This window comes from Candida pseudojiufengensis (assembly GCF_024610245.1).
Source record: "Candida pseudojiufengensis strain CBS 10847 chromosome Unknown scaffold10, whole genome shotgun sequence".
Lineage (NCBI taxonomy): Eukaryota > Fungi > Ascomycota > Pichiomycetes > Serinales > Debaryomycetaceae > Lodderomyces > Lodderomyces pseudojiufengensis.
Window position 1 is genome coordinate 566,426 of NW_026261540.1, and position 19,776 is coordinate 586,201.

Consider the following 19,776-nt stretch of genomic DNA (forward strand, 5'->3'; position numbering starts at 1 on the left):
TTATTTCTCAAAAATTCTTAATATTTGATTCTTCTTAAAAGTAACAAATTATTTAACCATGTAGGAACATATTGGTAAGTAATAGGTCTTTTTGGTTCTTGTCGTCGTCATTTGATTAATTTCATTTACGGCGACGAGTTGGAAGAACTACAATGTCAAATTACTTATCAAAATATTCCTAAGATGAATAAATAACTTTAACTATAATTGTCCATTAAAATTGGTGATTATAAACAAGACAAATTGAATTGATCTGGAATCCCAGATATATTAAGTAAATCTTTGCTATCCTCTGGATGATGATAACGGTTTTTTTAAATCGCAGGTGAAATATAAGCGTTTATTTTGTAGGTTTACAATTGTGTACATACTCAAATTAATAAATAGGTTGAAAGACAGAATAAAAACAAAGATCAAATTTGTTGAGGAGTTGTAAATTTAATGTATTGTAAGAGCTTATAAAACACTATATAGGATGAATTGGGAATGGAATTTGAAATTTGAGTAGACTGCTGCAGTTAAAATGACTCTATGAATTGTTACCTTGATTTTTTCTAATTATTAATTGAAGATGGAATAAAGAAGTAATTAGCTTTTTTCAAAATTTCAAAGACCTACCTTCAAAGTTGCTTGAAATTATATACTCCATGTAAGTATGTGAACATTTCCCATATGAATGAAGCGACTGGACATTTAATTGTCAGTTTAATTTTCAACTACCATTTCTTCCTTTTCTCCTAGTGCTTTCCCATGAATAAATCATTTTCTCGATGTCCCCATAAGCATTCTTTGACCCCAGATACATCAAGTTAATCATATCTCCTTAACTTAAACTCCAAAAAATTCTCTCCAATTATTCCAAGAATCCATTTCAACATCATATATATAAGCCATTGAATGTCTTAAAGAACTTTGTAAATATTGAGGTTGATAATCATAAATAAACATAACTAAACCCCAAACAATTATAGCAAAATATTTCCACAGTTTATTATAAATCATATTTTTTAATTTTTTTTGTTGATTCATATTTAAATTTTTATAACTTATAAATTCACCTGAATAATTCATAAATTTTGGTTGATAACATAATAAAAATTTATCTAATATTATTTTCCCCAAAGCTATAATAACTCTTGAAAAACAATATAAAGTAATTTGATGAGTTATACCACTATTAAAAAAATTAAAATGTCCTGAATAAACAATCCATGATCCAATACAACCAGATAAAAATTTTATTAATTGTAAATTTTTTGAACCTAAAAATGAATCATTTAATAATATTTGTACTGTTAATTTATATATTATTGCAAATGATGCTAAAACTTCTGCATGATTTTTTGTTGCTTCTAATACTGATTTTAATCTTGGTAATATAGGACCTGATCTATATAATAAATTTATAACTAATGCATGACTAAATCTTAATTTACCTCCATATACTATACCATTTCTTGCTGATCTTATAATTTCTAATAATGGACGATATAATGGATTATTTAGTATTGCAGACATTGAAGTAATTGATTTATATATTTATGAATTTATGTGTCGAAAATAAATCGAATAAAGCTCTAAAATTTGGTGTAAATTTGAATAAATATTGAATTATTGAACCTGGTTGAGTGAATAGTTTCAATTGAGGTAAATCCAAGTGATTGATCGTATATAACTTGTATGAAGTATTAGTCTTTGTCGAATTGATATATTTTCTAATTCGGTTTAAAAACTTTTTGTTTATTGTTACTAAGTACAAATTTTTTCTATGGGGTAACACACATTTCTTAAACTGGTAAGTTGTGCGGCAGAGGTTCATTTTTTGAAAGTCGACGATCTCAAATGATTAATATGTATTTTTAAAAATGGATCAACTTTGAGCATTTCTACATTATCATGGATAAAGTATTACTGAATCAGTATGTGTGCATGAAAATTATTTGGGCCAACTGTTTGATGAATCAAGTGTATTTATTCATGGGAATTGAAGGACGAGAAAAATCTACGTGAAATCCTTAAAACTTTTGTTGGTTCTATAGAGCACACACTTGGTGTTAACATTGCAGAACTACAAAGCCCAATTTCACTTGCTTTGTCTATTATGAATCAACTATTATGGTTGAGTTTTAATTCATAAGGTAATTTGTACGATTTGATGTCAATTTGATCAAAAGTTTGAAAATAGTCCCGAATAAACAATTCAATAAAGCATTTGAATTATCAGAATTAAAAAGATATTAAAATTCCACTTCATTTATCAGATCCAGTTAGGCTTAATTATAAGATAACTTCATATGGTGGAGTAGAAGGGAGAATTCAAATTTGAAAGAAGAACCAAGTGTTGTTTAAAGTTGGGTCTTCTTATTTGGCATCATGAAATCATTCAATGTTACCTTAATCGATGTGTTTCCAATTAGCATGGACTATTGAAAGTAGTTCTTTTAATATAGTACTGTCGTCCAGTTCATAGGAACAAAGTGAACTTGATATCATCTCAAGTGGTCCATGTCTCTGATCCACGTCATTTAGCTCACATGAACTGAATTATAGTGTTAGTCTAAAAGAATTACTTGCAATAGTTTATGCAAAGGTGTTAGTATATCTGATGAATCCATTTTTAATTACAGAGACATAAAAAGCTGAGGTATAGAAGAATTCATTTGAAGGTTCATCCAACTAAATCAAAGTAATCTGGTTGAAAAAAATGTCGAACTAAGACAAGTTTCTGGGAAATATAACTGATACAATTGCTTCAACCACCAAGCTTGCTGTTATTATTGAATTAGTTGAGCGGATTAAAATGATGCTCAAGTTGAACCAATATGATCAATAAATTTGAAATTGATCAGTTTCGTGGGTGGCTATCTATGGATCACGTTTTAAGGCACTAGATGCTTTATAATGGGTCTATGCAATCAGTTCTTCAAATTATAATCCTTAGATAGCTACGCTCAAAAAATTACCATGATTCTTTGCATCAAGTTAATGAACGTGTAAATGTAAATTAATGAGAATAAAAATCAAAAAAGAAGTTCTCGGGTTTTTACCGTAAACAAAATAGGGAGTACTGGTTTTATTGAACAATAAGTTAATAGGTAAATATCTAAGCTAAAATTGGTTTCAATATATAAATAACCCGTATAACTTTAATTAATAACGGTATTATGATTGTTAGACGGAGAATCATAAAGTTAAAGGCTACCAAATCGTGCGAAAAAATCAAAATTTAAGAGATATTAGACCTAAATTGAATCGACCAATAAATTTCTATGCTTTAACGAAAACCTCTGCAGTAATTGTGATTTTGATAGTAAAAATGGAGTTTAAAAAAAAAATTGAAGAAGCTAATGGTAAGAGTACACCTGTCCGATCTTAATAATCAGGTTCTATTGAAGAGTTTTCGAGATTAATTATGGTGAATAAAATGAAATATTTCAATACAGTGGAATAATGTTAATTAATTTTCCTGTATATAAACCTCACTTTATTTATTAACTTACCGAGTAATTTAAAAGTTAAAAATTGAGTAAGTTATTAACAAGTAGAATCTCACTTTTGATCCACAAGGAGCAGGAGTATCACTGTCAGCAATTTGAGCGATCTCTCCATTCTATCAAATAATTCTTGATTTGCTTTAATTCAATGCACAATTGTGCGTATTTACTTCTTAACTTAAGCTTCTATAAATTTAGTATTCTACTAACATTCTCTCTCTTGTGTTAAGATTTCTGTCTATAAAAATTTTTCAGTTGAAAAAAAAAAAAATGAATAGAAAATTTTTTATTACCAATAAAACTCAACTTCATTCCACTTTAAATTACTTAAAAAAAAGAAAGAAGGATCAACTTATTGCTAAGTGAATTCTAATACCAGTTACCGCTTTATCAAACTTTTAATCATTCAAATATCAAAGGAAAATTACCAAACTTAGCGAAAACTTTTATCAATCGATTTAAAAATATTCAAATCAAAAATTTAAAGTCTAGTGATCTAATCCAAAAATTATCTGAGGGATTTAATTTAACATCATAGACTATTTAATTGAATCACAGCATACACTAATACAATAATTGCTACATTTCATTAGCTCATTATACCCATTGCATTATTAAAAGAAAAACCAACCAGATTTTTCTTTCCCCCCAATTTCAATTTAAAACCTAATTTCAACGTTTATTAGCACACTTTCATTAACTAATCTTAAAAACAGTGGAAACAATGACTACAAATGTGTCTTATGCTGCTATAGCAAAGTCATTAACTGAAGAACCAAAACCTCAATTAATTAAAGAAACAAAACCCGTTTCAGAATCAACTGAATCAAACAATAATTCTCAACCTTCATCATCATCATCATCAAATGAATCATCTGTTGAAAAATCAAATTCAAAAATTTCTTCAAAATCATCATCTCCATTAAAACCAAGTTTAGCACCAGCTCCATTACCTTCAACTTCAGCTTGGGGTTCAATAACAAATAATTTTAATGAATTAAATGTTAATGATAATAATTCAAACAAGAAAACTCCATTATTAGGTGAAACATCGCCGTCATTTAAACAACAACCAAATCAACCACCCAAAAAATTTGTTAAACAACCTGCAACTACAAAATGGGTTCCATTAGATGTTAATGTTACTTTACAATCTAGATCTTCTTCAAAACCAAGAAGTAAGAAAAGGCATGGTAGTGGAAATAGTGGAAATAGTACCAATAATAATAGAGAAGCTAAACCAAGAGTTACAAAGAAGAAAGATGAAGTATCAAAAGATAATGTAGCTAATGGATCAATTAAAACTGATGATCAAGTTGAAAAAATAGAGACATTAAAACCTGAAGAATCACAAAAGGAAGTAGTTGAAGAAGAACCAAAACAGGAGAAAGTTGAAACAAAAGAATCACCAGTTGAACAAGAGACTGAAGAATCTCCTGTTGTTAGTAAAGAAGAACCACGAGCCGTTGAGGAATCAACAGCAGAAGGTGAAACTAACTCATCAAATCAATCTCCAGATCCAACTCAAGAACAAACACAATCCAATAAACCATATAACAACAACACTAATAATAACCCAAATAATAGACGTTTTAATCCAAATTTTAACAATGGTTCAAATAATGGATATCAGAAGAGATATAATAACAACAACAATAATAACATAAACAATCATTATAATAATTTCAATCAATCACAACAATTCCAACCACGTCCATATAGATCAAACAATCATTACAAAAATAGAAACTACAACAATAACAACAATAATAACTCTCATAATTCAAATGGTTCATCATCAAATCTTTCATCACCAATTCCAAATTTCCAACCACAACATTTTAATAATTATGTTCAACCAATGTATTATATGCCAATGCAACCACCATTTATACCAAATAATTATCAAATACCACCAAATCAACAACAATTTCCAAATTCATTCCAATCATCTATTTATCAACAACAACAATATCAACCACATAATCAGTACCAACATCAACATCAAAGTCATCACCAACAACACCAACAACAACAAAATATTCCACCACCACCAATTTCTCCACAACAAAATCCATCAGAAGCATTAAAATATCAATTAAATTATTATTTTAGTCAAGAAAATTTAATAAAAGATTTTTTTTTAAAACAAAATATGGATCAAGAAGGTTGGGTTCCATTAGATTTAATATTAAGTTTTAAAAGAGTTAAAATTATTATAAATCAAGGTAATATTAATTTTGATGATGTTTTAAATAATTGTGAAAATATTGAAATTAGTGATGATGGTAATAAAATTAGAGCATCAAATAGATCATGATAGGTTATTTGTTGAGTATTAAGGTATCAATTTTGCTCATATTTCATATATATAATTTGCATGTTTTTATTAAAATTTAGGTTTAGTTATTTATTCCATTCAATCATCTAACCATCAAGGTTAGAGCATTACGAATTTGACGTTATATTGTTCATTTGTCATTATTATTATTATTTTGTTAAAACTATTAATCAACTCATTTTACTAAAAAATCAAATAAGAAAAATTATAAAAAAAAAAAAAAAATAGTACTCTATTCAAGTCATGTTAAGAATATTGCCTTTAACTTATTCATAAGGTGAGCATTACATGTTCATGGGATCTTTCCTACCCAAAGACATTTATATGTTTTTTTTCAAATCATTGTTTAAATTTTTGGTTTTTTATTTTTATCATTACGATTTGTATTAAGCAAATTTATATTGATTTTTTTTAACCATAAAAATTTTTTTTTTCTAAACAAAAACATTTCATAAAAAAATCTATTAAATCAATCAACCTTGTTCATATATAGTAGCAGTAGTAATTAAAAAGAAAAAGAAAAAGAAAGAAAAGACAATCTTTTTTATAAAATTTTTGAATATATATTCATAATCTTATTCCATTATCATCTCATTAAACTATTAACGTTTCACTCTTTACATAACTTATTTTTATTATACTCCCATTCTTTTTATAACATATTCTTGAGCTAATATACCAAAACCTAAATTTAAACCTTGTTTAATCCAATCTTTTACCCAATTTTTTGGATCAACATTTTCTTCTTCAAAATCTTCATTTTGTAAATTTAAATGTGAATTGTTATTTTCTAACCAATTTGACCATCTAATTGGAAATGGTTGAGTTCTTGTTAATATTGTTATATCATTTGTTATATCTTTTAATATTAAAGTAAATGAAAATGATGAATTATTATTTGATTCAATTATTGTTTGTTGTTGATTTTGATCTGGTTGATTTTCTTCCTGGGTTGTTGTTGATTCATTTTTTGTAGTTATCGGTTGAATAGTTATAAATATATTTGACTTGACTATATCCTGCTGCTGTTGTTGATTGTTATTTTCTTTTTCTTTATTTATTTCAATTTTTTTATATTCTTTTATTGAATTTTCTAAATTTGCAAATGCTAATTTTTCACCATCAATTAATTTCCCATAAAACATATTTAAATTAATTAAATTTGATTCTTCTTGGAGGTTATTATGATGATGATTTAATTCATTTACATTTATATTAATATTACCTTCAACTTGATTCATTGTTAATTTAAAATTATTTAATATTAAATCATTTAAATAATTTATATTATATAAATCAGAAACAATTAATAAATTTAAAATTTCATCTGCATCATCAATTAATCCTTGTTTTAATTGTGATGATATATTTAAAAAAATATTATTTAATTTATTACTTATTTGATCAGTATCAAGATTTTTTGATTTTTCATTAATTTGATTTGTTGTATTTGATGCTAATTGATAAGTTTGTTCTGAAATTTTTTCTGCATTTGATGTTATTGTACCCCATAAATTACTTACTTTTTGATTTCCTTCTTTTGACCACCATGATGATAATGATGCTATAGGATTTTCTAATGAATCTTCTTTTTCTCTTGGTGAATGTTGCTGTGCTTGATCATCAGTTGTATCTGATGATGAAGTTCCAGTAGTTGGGTCATTTTCTTCATCATCATCTTCTACTTCAACTTGTTCCTTTGTATTTTCACTTTTAGTAGTAATAGTAGAATCACTATCATCTGATTTCTTCTTAGGTTCAAATTTTTTCTTTGGTTTCTTTTGTTCATGTTCTGCAATTTCATCTAAAAAATCAAAAACTTCTTTATCATTCTTGGTTGTATTGGTTGATGTTGAAGGTTTTGTTGATGATGATGTTTTCGATGGATTTGTCTTACTATCTGGTAATGATTCAAGAAATTCTAAAACATCATCCGATTTTGACATGCTGCTTATGTTTCGGTTATTACTATATCTTCAATTGAGTTATTATGGTTGTCAAATTTTATTAATCAAAGATGTTGCATAATATACTCAATAAAATTGAAGAAAGTCTTGGAGTAATACAATTCTCGGTTTTATAAGTACTAAGTCACGTTTAGTATTAGAAGTATACAAATAGATTTCCTTTTCAACGAGGTACTCTCGATGGTGAAAATATTATTAATAATGTATATTTCAGACCACAGCTACTTCTCAGCTTACCTGTAAATAAAGGTAATTGACGTATTTTTATGAAAACTTGAGTTTCTGGTTTTAGCTCAACATTTTTTTGAATAAATTTGTTTCAAAATTCGCATGAAAAATCAAGAGATTTGCACCAACATATCCATTCCCAACTTGCTATGAGGACAATAAATCATTTCTATTGAATTTATATATTGAATAAAATATAAAAGTGCAAGTTGAAGAAAGCAATAACAAATCGAACCAAAACTAAGTACATATTGAAAATTTATCTCTAGACTGTCTACAGTACTAAGTCGTATACCTCGTATATGAAAGATAAAAATAATACATCTCTACCTCAATACAAAAATAAATTCAAGAAGAAGTCCAAAATTTCACGTCCAAAAAATTCAAAGTCAAATTTGCAAAAGCTTATAAACAACAAAATTTTAAAAATTAAAATGACTGATAAGAACAAATACATTTAAAATTGAAAATCAAAGTTAAATCTTGCAAAAAAGAGGAGTAGGGTCGTTAACTGTCGTTTAGTTTACTACAAGAGTACTCTACAATTTAATTAGAAGTGATTTATCAAATGAGCAATCTTATTAAAACCTCCTTTATTGCAATATTCCATCAATAAAAATAAAAATACAGAGATGGGTGAGTCAAAAGATGAAACAAATCAAATACGGAAAAATTATAACTATTAAATCAATACGTGTTTATATTAGTATCCATTTATATTTAATCCCCTCTTTTTTCCAATGTTAATTATATTTGCTGGCTGAAATTATATTCACCCCTATATCTAAAAATCTAATATAACCTCTATAACGTGTTACGCACTTAGGTAATAAAACGAACGTATTAAACGAACACATAGCCTAGACCTAGATTAACCCAATTAAGGAGTTAATTAATCCGAAGATCAAATATTTGGATGGCAAATATATTTACTATTAGTATTATTATCGTATCGTGCATTAAGGATTTTATTAATTATTTTTTTAATTATGAAACATCTATCCTTATCTTTCTAAATTATTATTTTTATTATTAATGCTTTTACTAGTAGGAAAACGTTTCAGATCAGATAAGTTACATGAAATTAATTAGAGATGAGGTAAACTTTAATCTCCCCCTATACCTTACGAAATTTGTCGCAGAGTCAATTGTTGTTAAGAAAGAATAGTACTTCACAACTACGAATAGGGTTATATGGATGTTGTCTATTCAACAAGATAGTAAGATTGAGTAATTATTTTGTTGATTAACGAAGGGGGGTTAATTCAAAGCCCATTTTTTTTATCAACAAAATCTGTTTGTTTTTTTTTTGTATAGAAAATCCTGTATATAAATACAACACAATAATCAAAAAATACCCCTCCTTAGATTTTGCAACTTTTGAAAAATTTATAAAATTATAGATAAGAAGATAAAAAGATCACCATATAAAATCAACATCTATTTTTCAATTTACTTTCTTCTTCTTCTTTTTATCACCAACAACTACCAATACCACCATCAGTAAACAACAAGCTACAAACAAATTCCTGAATCAACCAATACATTTCTCAAACAAATTATTCTTTCAACTACCTCACTAAGTTGTGTTATGTTAAAACAATTTACAAATACATTAATCAATATAGCTAAATCAAATAAACAACAATTAAAACAACAACAAAATAAATTAAACAAACCCTTTATAACAATATATCATAATAATCAATCTATTGTATCACATAATTTATTAAAAAATTTAGAATCTTATAGTTTATTACCTTGTACTCAATATAAGCAACAACAATTTATTAATCCTAATAACTATCATAATAATAATGAAAACAGCTATGAAACTATAAAATCAAGTTTTTTACCAACTTCAAATGCTAATTCATTATCATCATCCTCATCAACTACCTCCTCATCGTCATCAAAGGATAAAAATTCATTAAAATTTAATATTGAAATTAAAAATAATTCAAATTTATCAAAAGATGATTATGATTTTATTGTAAAAAATTGTTTAGATATTCATCCAGAAAATAATTTAATAATGTTAAAATTATTAACCAATACAACGATTGATAATCAATTACAATCATCACCTCAACAACAATCTCCTCAAAAATTATTAAAAAATTTTGAATTATTAGATAAATTATATAATTATGAAAATTTTATAAATTTAAAATTAAATCAACCTTTAATTATTGATTATCAAAATAAATTATTAGGTAATTGTGATTCAAGTTTTAATAGAATTATTATAAATTATTTAAATTGTGGTATTCAAAATTTAAGTTTATTTAATCATAATAATACTACAACTAATAATTATAAGAGAAGTAAAAATAATGATGGGTTGAGTATTGGTAATTCTAATTCAAATTCAGTTCAATTAACTAATTAGAGAATTTAATTTGATTTAATAATGATATTGTTTGGCTTTTTTTTTTCTGATTTTAATATCAGTTTATGGGTGTCTCTGGGTAGAATTTTGCAATTTATAGCTTTATAGAGTTCTAGTTTTAGTTCTAAATATATAAATTCAAATGCAAGTAAGTCAATTTCTTCTCTGTAGATTTTGGTTTTAGTCTAACAAAACGTATTTGGACTTGGTTTTGGTCTTGAAGATAAAAAATTTGGTGGTTTTTTTGAAACGTAGTTGGTAGCTCACTCTGTTTCAATACACAAAATCAAATTTTATTTTGCAACAAAACTGAAACACCAAATTAGGAAATAAAATAAACAAAACATAATAAATCAAGGCAGACACTATCTACACACATAATTAACGAATCTTAGCTTGAAAAAAAGGAGTTTGATTGATTTACATTATTTTGAAAGATTTAAAATCATAATTTTAAGTTTTAGAATGCGTTTTTCTTTCTGGAATTTAATTTCAATTATAAACAAATAAAAATAAAAAGAATTAGTTTCATCTTTCTTACCTTTTCATCACATACATATTCCCCACCTTTTGGTAGTTACAATTCAAATACAACCTTACACCAATATTATCATATTCCATTAATAGTAAATGTCTACAATTAAATAACAACATAATCAAATTAATCGAGACTACTTCTAATGTATATACGATATTTTCAAATTATAACAGTTTTACTACTGTTTATTCTATCAAATATACTGGGAATATTTACAATTATACAATCACATACCAACACTTATAATCTACTATATTCAATAACATCATTTATTTTATCAATTTATTTAATTATACCTTTATTTTATGTACATATTTTATTAATTTCATTTCAATTCTTTTTATCAATTTTAAATATAATATCAGGAATATTATTGATTTTAAATACCAATCCTAAAACACAGGTTATTATTTTATTTATTATAGACATTATTTTTATAACTTCTTCATTTATTTTAATTTTATTTATTTTTTTCATAAATTCATCAACAACGAGTGATATAGAAAATCACATAAGTATAGAAAATGATCAAATTTCAAAAAAGAGATCAGATGCTACTTTATTTGATAAAAATTATACAATTGAACAAAATTGGTATCAAAAAACACAACAACAACAACTAGGAGAAAAAGAAGAAGAAAATAGACAAACTATTCAATATTCAAATTCTTCAAATACTATACCATTACAAAAATCTCAACAACATGAATCATTTATAATGAATTTAGATGATGTTCATAACATTGAAGAAGAAACAAATTTAAGTTCAAAAAATATAATACCCAAATCAAAATCACAATCAGCTATAAATAATAATCAACAACAATTAAAAAAACAAAGATGGAAACTGTTTCATGATGAAAAACAATTTATATCAAATTTAAATGAATCTTTATTACCTTCACTTTTAAAAACAAATATTAATCAATTACAAACAGAAGAAATCGAAGAAACAATGAAAGGTTTAGAACCTATTGGAATTGGAATTAATGGATATCCACAAAAAATACAAAATAATTCTTCAATTACTTTAAATGAATTTAATCTTGATGAATATACGAAATTTAGAAATTTTACTGATTATAATTTAATCCCAGGTTTATATCAATCAAAAAATAATACAAATGATTCAAATTCAAATTCACCTACTTATTCAATGCAACAAATTCATTCAAAAGATATTATAGATAATATTGATGAATTAAGTGAATTATCATTAACTCAAACAAATGAAATTCAAGCTGCTCCTTCATTACATACTTTTAGAAAAGAAAGTGGAAATTCAAAATTAAGTTCTCAAATTGATTATGATAATTTTGAAAACGATCTTGATTTAAAATTATATCAATCTCCACCAAAAACTCCACCACAACTAACACAAGATAAATTTATAATTCAACCTAAATCAAATTCACCAATAAAGAAATTCCTTAATGAATCACCTAAAAGAATTTTTAGATCAAATACAACAAATTTTTCAAATCATAAAATTCATAATAGTCAACAACAACAACAACAACAACAAAATCATAAACATTCAAATTCAATAATTTCATTAAAATCAGGAATATCATCAAGATCAAGATCAAATTCTCCAAAAAAATTAAAAAAATCCATATTAAAAATTCATAAACATAGTTTAAGTGTACCAAATTTTAATCAATTATCATTAATTTTACAAGATGACAATAAAAATTCGGCATCTTCATCTTCAGTAATTCCTTCTCCTCAAGATTCAACTTTCAATCATTCAATAACCAGTAAAAATAAATTTATTGAACCTATTGATTTATGGGAAATTCATAATATTTCAAATTTTAATTATAATGAAGAAATTGATATTCAAACTCTAAATAACAACAATAACAAGATAGAGAATATCAATCTTGATAATGACCAGGCTATAAAAATTAATGAAGAAAATAGTGAATCCAGAGTTAGTTCATTGCCTAGTCAAGTTATTGGTCAATATGACAAAGAAAAATGGAAACAAATTAAAGATTCAATATAATATTAAAAGTAGTATACATGATTTAAATCTATAAATATAATGAACCAGCTGATACAATATCTCTATGAACTAATTCTAATGATTTTTCCATTTTTTCTTGTAATTCAATATTTCCAATTGCTTTTGCAGCAACAATTAATTGTCGAATTAATTCCTCAAGTCTCCTAAACATTCTAATTAATGAACCTTCATAAACATCAGTCATTTTACAAATTTGTGTAAATGTAGCACCTTTACACCAAGCAAATACAACTTCCATTAATTCAGGTCTAAAAGATTCAATATAATCTTTTTCAATAATATCAATTTTACATTCTTTTGAAATTTTAGCAATTTTATTTGCAATTTCTTGCATTGATTTTAAAGGTTCTGATAATTCTGGTTTTAATCTTGGTACTTCTTTTGCTCTTTCTTGAAATACAAAACATGATAATAATGCTGCACATTGTTCACTTGTCAAATCATTAAAATTACCATTGAAAATTAATTCTGTTAGTAAAAGTTCATCACCTGTACTTATTTCACATGCAACTCTACCTTTTAATTCAATTATATCATTTTGTGTTGTAAAACCTAATCTTCTTAATACTCTTTTTCTATGTCTTAAATCATCTAATTGTATAACTGCTTCAGCTTCTAATATTTTTGATTTTAAATCTTTTATTTTATTTTCAATTTCAATTTTATGATTATATTTATCATATAAATCTTTTAATCTTGCAGTATCATGTAATGGATTACTATATAATTTAGATTCAATAACATCTATTTTTCTTAATAACATTTTAAAATCATTATCATTTATTTTCATACTTTCAACTGGATCCATTAATGGTATACCATCTTTTAATCTTTTTGGTAAATCTTTCATTGTCTTAACTAATGTTCTTTTAGCTTGTGCACTTTTAAAATCATCGGGGACTTTCAATCGTACACTACTTATTTGTGCTATTGAATCTAATGTTATTGGTATGTATTCGGCTCTTGCTTTTTCACCAAATTTAGCAGGCCTTATACCTGTTGGTAATAATGGATTAAATGGTTTTATAAGATTTATTGGTGAATCAACAAACATTGTATATATAAATACATTTACAACATATGATTCATGAGCAGTATATTCATGTGGCTGAAATTTATTTGGATTTCTTTTAACAAATGATGTAACCATACCCCAACCATAATCAAATTCACCAATTTTAACTTTTATTACTCTACCATCTTGTAAAAATGGTAAAATATGACCAGGATGAGTTATAACTTTTCTAACATCTGAATTATATTTATTTAATTGTTGTGTTAAATCATAATATTCTTTTACAATAGATTCATCATCAATATGAATATCTTTTTTTTCATCTTCTAAATTTTTTAATTTATTTTCTAATTGTGGTACACTTGAAGCATTTTGAAATTGATAAAATGAATTTTCTAACATAAATTCAGGTGATATACCTTCAACTCTCATTAGATTTAATATCATATTATAACCTAAATGAAAAGCAGAATCTAATCTATCTGCTTGACCTTTAACCATTCCTTTTGCAACTTGTGGTTCCATTTTTTCATCAATCATCATAATAACTATACCTCTATCATCTAATCCTCTTCTACCTGCTCTTCCAGACATTTGAATATATTCACCACCTGAAACCCATCTAAATCCAACACCATCCCATTTACGGACTGATGTAAATACAACTGTTTTTGCAGGCATATTAAGACCAATTGAAAAAGTTTCAGTAGCAAATAAAACTTTTAAAAATCCTTCTTGAAATAAAATTTCAATAATTTCTTTTAATATTGGTAATAAACCAGAATGATGAATTCCAATACCTCTTTTTAATAATGGTAAAATGTTTTTTATTTGTGGTAAATCTTTATCATTTTCTGGTAATAAACTTATTGCATTATTATAAATTTCAGTTAATGCTGATCTTTCTTCATCTGTATTAAAATCTAATTTAGACATTTTTAAAGCTAATGATTCACAATCTCTTTTTGAAAATGAAAATACAATAACTGGATTATATTTTTTTTGATAAATCATTTTAACAATTTTATAAATATCTGATTTGCCATCTTTATTTCCACCTTTAAAACTTTGACCCTTTTTTCCACGACTAGTTGATGAATTTGGATCATCTCCTGTATTATCTCCTATAGTTGTCATTGCTTTTTGAAAATTTTCCTCTCTAAATGTTCCTTTTTCATCTACAACTAAATGTATACCATCACCTCCAGCTGGAAATAAATAATGTTGTAATGGAGTTGGTCTAAAATCAGTATATACAACATGACATGGCTGATTATGTATTTTAACAATCCATTCTGCAAATTCCATAGCATTTGGTATAGTAGCTGATAAAAATACATAATGAACTTTATCAGGTAATAAAATTATAGTTTCTTCCCAAACAACACCTCTTGATTTATCTCGCATATAATGAACTTCATCAAATATTACCCATGCAACTTCTCTCATTACTTCTGAACCTCTATAAAGCATACTTCTTAAAATTTCTGTAGTCATAACTAAACAACCAGCATCAGGATTTATTGTAACATCCCCGGTCATTAATCCAACATCTTTAAATTCAGCTTGTAGTTCTCTATATTTTTGATTTGACAATGCTTTTATGGGGGATGTATATATTACTCTTTGTTTTTCTCTTAATGATTGAGCTATTGCATATTCTGCTACAACTGTTTTACCAGCTGATGTATGAGCAGATACTAAAACACTTTCATTTCTATCAATACATGATATAGCAGTATCTTGAAAAGGATCTAAAGTGAAAGGATACGTCCTTGCATCATTCTCTCTTTTATGCTCACTTATAGGTATATATGGATATGATGGCGGTACAGCTACTTGATGTCTAACTTGATGTCTTAATTTTAATTTTGAAGTATCATCTGATACAGTTTGCTGTAATCCTCCACTTGCTTCAATTTCTCGAGACGCTTCAATCTCTACTGAATCAAATACTACTGGTTTTATTTCTTGTTGTTGTTTGGATTTTTTAGTAGTTGGTTGTTTTTGATTATTTTCTTCCTCATTACTTCGTTTTCTGGATTCTTTTATTGGTTTTGAGTTTTCTGTTGATTCTTGTTCCGTTATTTCTTCAATTTTTGGTACAGACGTCTGAGGAGCTTCGTCAAAGACCGAGAATAAATCCATTTTGTTTTATATATATGTAGTGGTTGTAGCTCGAAGAGTATGAATCCCAATCAAGTTAAGTAGATTTTTAAATTTTGATTATTTCGCACAAAATTAAAAAAATTGAAACAGACCCGATGAGAAGAAGAAGAACATAGTCAGTAGCTGAAATGAAGATCATAAATGAAGACAATATTGGCCGTTACATGTAGATCACTAAAAGCAGGAATCTTTGAATCTAACCAGTATCAGAAGCGATAAATACATGGGTAATTAAGCGAAATTTGAAGAGCTCTTCGAGTACCAAATTTGCCTAATCCTCGAAAGAGGTTTGGATTCAGTGTAAAGTCTAAGAATCAATCACAGCTTTGATTATTAGGACCCCAAGATTAATTAGATTCCTTTTTGATTCTTTGATGAATTCGATACTATAACTGCAAAACCTAAATCAAACACAAAAGCCGTACTACTTATACGCGTTTCAAAATATTTGAAACATCATTTTAACCAAATATCAAAAGAAAATGTCCAAACAATTACAACCCCAGATATCAGTAGTAGTGGCTGCGCTTAAACCTTCATATGGTATAGGTTATAAAGGCTCTTTGCCATGGAAATTGAAAAAAGAAATGGCCTTTTTTAAAAGAGTCACAACAAATACAATTGATTCATCCAAAAGAAATGCAGTGATTATGGGTAGAAAAACTTGGGATTCAATACCGACTAAATTTAGACCTTTGCCCAATAGATTGAATGTCATAATATCTAGATCTTATCCTAATGTAAATATTGTTGATGAAAATGTAATTCAAGTAAATTCAATTGAAGAATCTATTGAAGTAGTTAAAAACCAAAAGAACATTGAAAATATCTTTATAATCGGTGGGGCTGAAATATACAATGCATTTATGAATACTAAAAATCTAGTTGACAATTTGCTTATAACAGAGATTGAGAATTCAAATGAAGTGATTGAAATGGATACCTTCTTAAATTTTGATGCTGATAAATGGGAGAAACAATCAAAAACGAAATTAAATTCATTCATAAATGAAGAAGTCGAGGATGACATAGAAGAAAACAATTTCAAATATAATTATACGCTATGGCAAAAAAAGAATTAAATATATATTATGTACAAATAGTCTATTTATTTTTTATCATCAAAAACTTTCAACCTAGATATCACTCTATCATCATAACCTAATTCTTGAACCCATTCTGATCCTCTCTCAGTGCCTTTTTTCACCCAATTCTTTGGCCAGTCTAATTCTTCCTCTTTTGCCATTAAAACGTCTTTATATACAAATGGTCTAGTTTCTTTATTTACAATATGGTTTGTTCTCTCACTATAATCTTCTGCTAAGAATCTTTTTGTAAAATAACGATATATTTTACGTGGAATATTTTTAAAACCTTGGATTGCCGGTATTGGATATGCATAGACTGGTTGTTCAAAAAAATATGGAACTCCTGTTTCGTCTTTTTGAATAACATCCATGTTAAATTCAGGTGCTAAAGGAGCTAATTCATAATCTTTTGTACTTATATATTTTAACGGCACTGGCTTCAAATTGAATTCTTCATCTTCATCTTCAATATTTGGATTCTCTTCTTTATCTTTAATTTTTTGTTCCTCTCGTTTCTTCTCCTCTTCTTCAACTTCTTTAGGTTTTTGTAATGGACCTAATAATCCTTCATGCAATCCACTTAAATACTCTTTATAAGCTCCTCTTCCTATACATATAACACCACCTGCTATATCCTCATTTGAGTCATCAGACTTGATTTTTATTTCCTTGGGTATAACTTTGTAAAGACCTAATAAGTCAGTTGGTGAATATAATTTAGATCGACTGACATACTCTGGTTCCTCTGTTTTTGATGTTTCTTCTGTTTTTGTTTTCTCCAACTCTTTGATCCTCAAATCTCTTATTCTTTGTGCTACATTAGATCTAATATCTCCTTGTCTACTTTCAGTAAAAATTTCATAATCAACTGTCCCAGAATTTAAAACCGGTTTAATGAATTTTCTAAAAATTTTCAAACTTTCTTCCAAAAAATCATTTGGAGGTGGTGCAATATATATCGTCAATTTTCTTGGAATTTTGTCATTCGAATATATCTCTAACCCTAGATTTGCTACTTCTGCCATCCATTTTTTTCTTATTTGTTTTTGTTCATATTTATCGTAAGCTATTGATGATCCAATGCCTACCAAAACAGACCAGAATATCATCCAGTTTCTTGATGGAAGTGAGATTCTCGGTATTCCTATCATCCGAAGTGCAGGATTTGAGAACCCCTTTTTGGGTTTTGGTGGCAATGGTTTTACTTCATCAGGCATGTTTCTTTAGTGATGTAGTAGTCTAGATTGTCTAGATCGAAATCGTACTTAAAAAAAAAAAAAGTTTCATAAAATTCGTTACACATTAAGTTATATATTATCATCGAGAAATCTATGCAACTCTATTGACAACTCCTCCCTGTCTAGATCTTTCCCTATAAAAACCAATTTATTACCTTCAACTCCCTCTATCAATGTACCATTTTCAATAATTTCGTAAGTATCTCTAACACCTTGCACAACTCGCACATCATTTTTATAAACTAGTAGACCTTTCAACCTATGAATTTCAATTCCTTCCTTTTCCCATAAAAGATATTGAATAAAATTTTCTACCTTTTTAAACCCTGATGCATCATTAAAAAAAGGAAAATCTATTGCGATTGTTGTGATTCTATTATCATGAAAACTGGCATTTTTATTTATTAGTTTTGTATTGAAATCAAATGCATGTAAATCCAAAATTTTATCTAAATCAATGTCACCAAAGCTAGTTGCATAAATTGGGGCTGTTTGATTTATACTCTCTATTCGTCGTTTTATTTCATCTGAGCTTTCGATCTTGTCAGACTTATTTAGTAAAATGGTATCTGCTAAAGCAATTTGCAAATGAGCAGTCGTTATACCATCTTCTACTTGCTCCAAATCATGTTCTTTATGCCAATGACCACCAACATCATCCAAACATTTCAAAATATTCTCCGAATCAACAACTGTAACAACACCATCAATATAAATATTAGATGCAAGACCATCGTCCAACCAAAACATCTGAGCAATTGGAGCAGGATCTGCAATCCCTGTAGTTTCTAATAATATGTAATCTATTTTCTCTTTAGAATTTTCAACAAGATTTTCAATAGCTGTAACTCCATTATCCTTTACTGTACAGCATAAACAACCATTTCCTATATCCAACCATTCTTCAACACTATCGTTCTTATCTTGTATAGTTACTGACTTTTCAATTACAGACGAATCTCCAAATTCATTTAAGATAATTGCTAGTCTTTTCTTCGACTTTAATCCAATTTGTTTTAATAAAGTTGATTTTCCTGACCCTAAGTATCCTGTAACTATTGTGATGGGTATCTTCTTATTTACCTTTGTAGGTGTCAGAGATACAGGTTCATATGAAGTAGTGGTGATTTTTTCAGTCCTAATTATCCCATTTGTTGGTAAATCTGTCACTAGCTCTGGTATTTCATCTTCCATTTCTTTAAAGCCGTACCAAAAAGAGCTTGAGTTTATAACTTTTTTTGCACCTAATTATGTTCTGAATTCTTTACACTCTC

At 27.0% G+C, this 19,776-nt stretch overlaps 9 protein-coding genes across 9 annotated transcripts; 4 read left to right on the plus strand and 5 right to left on the minus strand. All coding sequences in view use genetic code 12, as the record gives it.

The window, feature by feature from the left end:
* Window positions 1–828: 828 nt before the first annotated feature.
* KGF55_005171 (uncharacterized protein) lies at window positions 829–1,518 on the minus strand (the record flags this gene model as incomplete). Its single annotated transcript, XM_051760155.1, has 1 exon — window positions 829–1,518. The coding sequence occupies one exon, from the start codon at window positions 1,516–1,518 to the stop codon at window positions 829–831; it is 690 nt and encodes a 229-aa protein (XP_051612334.1).
* Window positions 1,519–4,218: 2,700 nt separating this feature from the next.
* Window positions 4,219–5,814, plus strand: KGF55_005172 (uncharacterized protein; the record flags this gene model as incomplete). Its single annotated transcript, XM_051760156.1, has 1 exon — window positions 4,219–5,814. One exon carries the CDS (start codon window positions 4,219–4,221, stop codon window positions 5,812–5,814), a length of 1,596 nt encoding a protein of 531 aa, XP_051612335.1.
* Window positions 5,815–6,470: 656 nt separating this feature from the next.
* On the minus strand, window positions 6,471–7,781 carry KGF55_005173 (uncharacterized protein; the record flags this gene model as incomplete). The annotated part of the gene is made up of 1 exon (XM_051760157.1): window positions 6,471–7,781. One exon carries the CDS (start codon window positions 7,779–7,781, stop codon window positions 6,471–6,473), a length of 1,311 nt encoding a protein of 436 aa, XP_051612336.1.
* A 1,840-nt stretch (window positions 7,782–9,621) lies between these two features.
* KGF55_005174 (uncharacterized protein) lies at window positions 9,622–10,422 on the plus strand (the record flags this gene model as incomplete). Its single annotated transcript, XM_051760158.1, has 1 exon — window positions 9,622–10,422. The coding sequence occupies one exon, from the start codon at window positions 9,622–9,624 to the stop codon at window positions 10,420–10,422; it is 801 nt and encodes a 266-aa protein (XP_051612337.1).
* A 680-nt stretch (window positions 10,423–11,102) lies between these two features.
* KGF55_005175 (uncharacterized protein) lies at window positions 11,103–12,971 on the plus strand (the record flags this gene model as incomplete). The annotated part of the gene is made up of 1 exon (XM_051760159.1): window positions 11,103–12,971. One exon carries the CDS (start codon window positions 11,103–11,105, stop codon window positions 12,969–12,971), a length of 1,869 nt encoding a protein of 622 aa, XP_051612338.1.
* Window positions 12,972–12,999: 28 nt separating this feature from the next.
* KGF55_005176 (ATP-dependent RNA helicase) lies at window positions 13,000–16,155 on the minus strand (the record flags this gene model as incomplete). Its single annotated transcript, XM_051760160.1, has 1 exon — window positions 13,000–16,155. The coding sequence occupies one exon, from the start codon at window positions 16,153–16,155 to the stop codon at window positions 13,000–13,002; it is 3,156 nt and encodes a 1,051-aa protein (XP_051612339.1).
* A 503-nt stretch (window positions 16,156–16,658) lies between these two features.
* Window positions 16,659–17,258, plus strand: DFR1 (dihydrofolate reductase; the record flags this gene model as incomplete). The annotated part of the gene is made up of 1 exon (XM_051760162.1): window positions 16,659–17,258. One exon carries the CDS (start codon window positions 16,659–16,661, stop codon window positions 17,256–17,258), a length of 600 nt encoding a protein of 199 aa, XP_051612340.1.
* A 26-nt stretch (window positions 17,259–17,284) lies between these two features.
* Window positions 17,285–18,481, minus strand: TIM54 (Tim54p; the record flags this gene model as incomplete). The annotated part of the gene is made up of 1 exon (XM_051760163.1): window positions 17,285–18,481. The coding sequence occupies one exon, from the start codon at window positions 18,479–18,481 to the stop codon at window positions 17,285–17,287; it is 1,197 nt and encodes a 398-aa protein (XP_051612341.1).
* Window positions 18,482–18,571: 90 nt separating this feature from the next.
* KGF55_005179 (uncharacterized protein) lies at window positions 18,572–19,696 on the minus strand (the record flags this gene model as incomplete). The annotated part of the gene is made up of 1 exon (XM_051760164.1): window positions 18,572–19,696. One exon carries the CDS (start codon window positions 19,694–19,696, stop codon window positions 18,572–18,574), a length of 1,125 nt encoding a protein of 374 aa, XP_051612342.1.
* Between the last annotated feature and the right edge of the window lie 80 nt (window positions 19,697–19,776).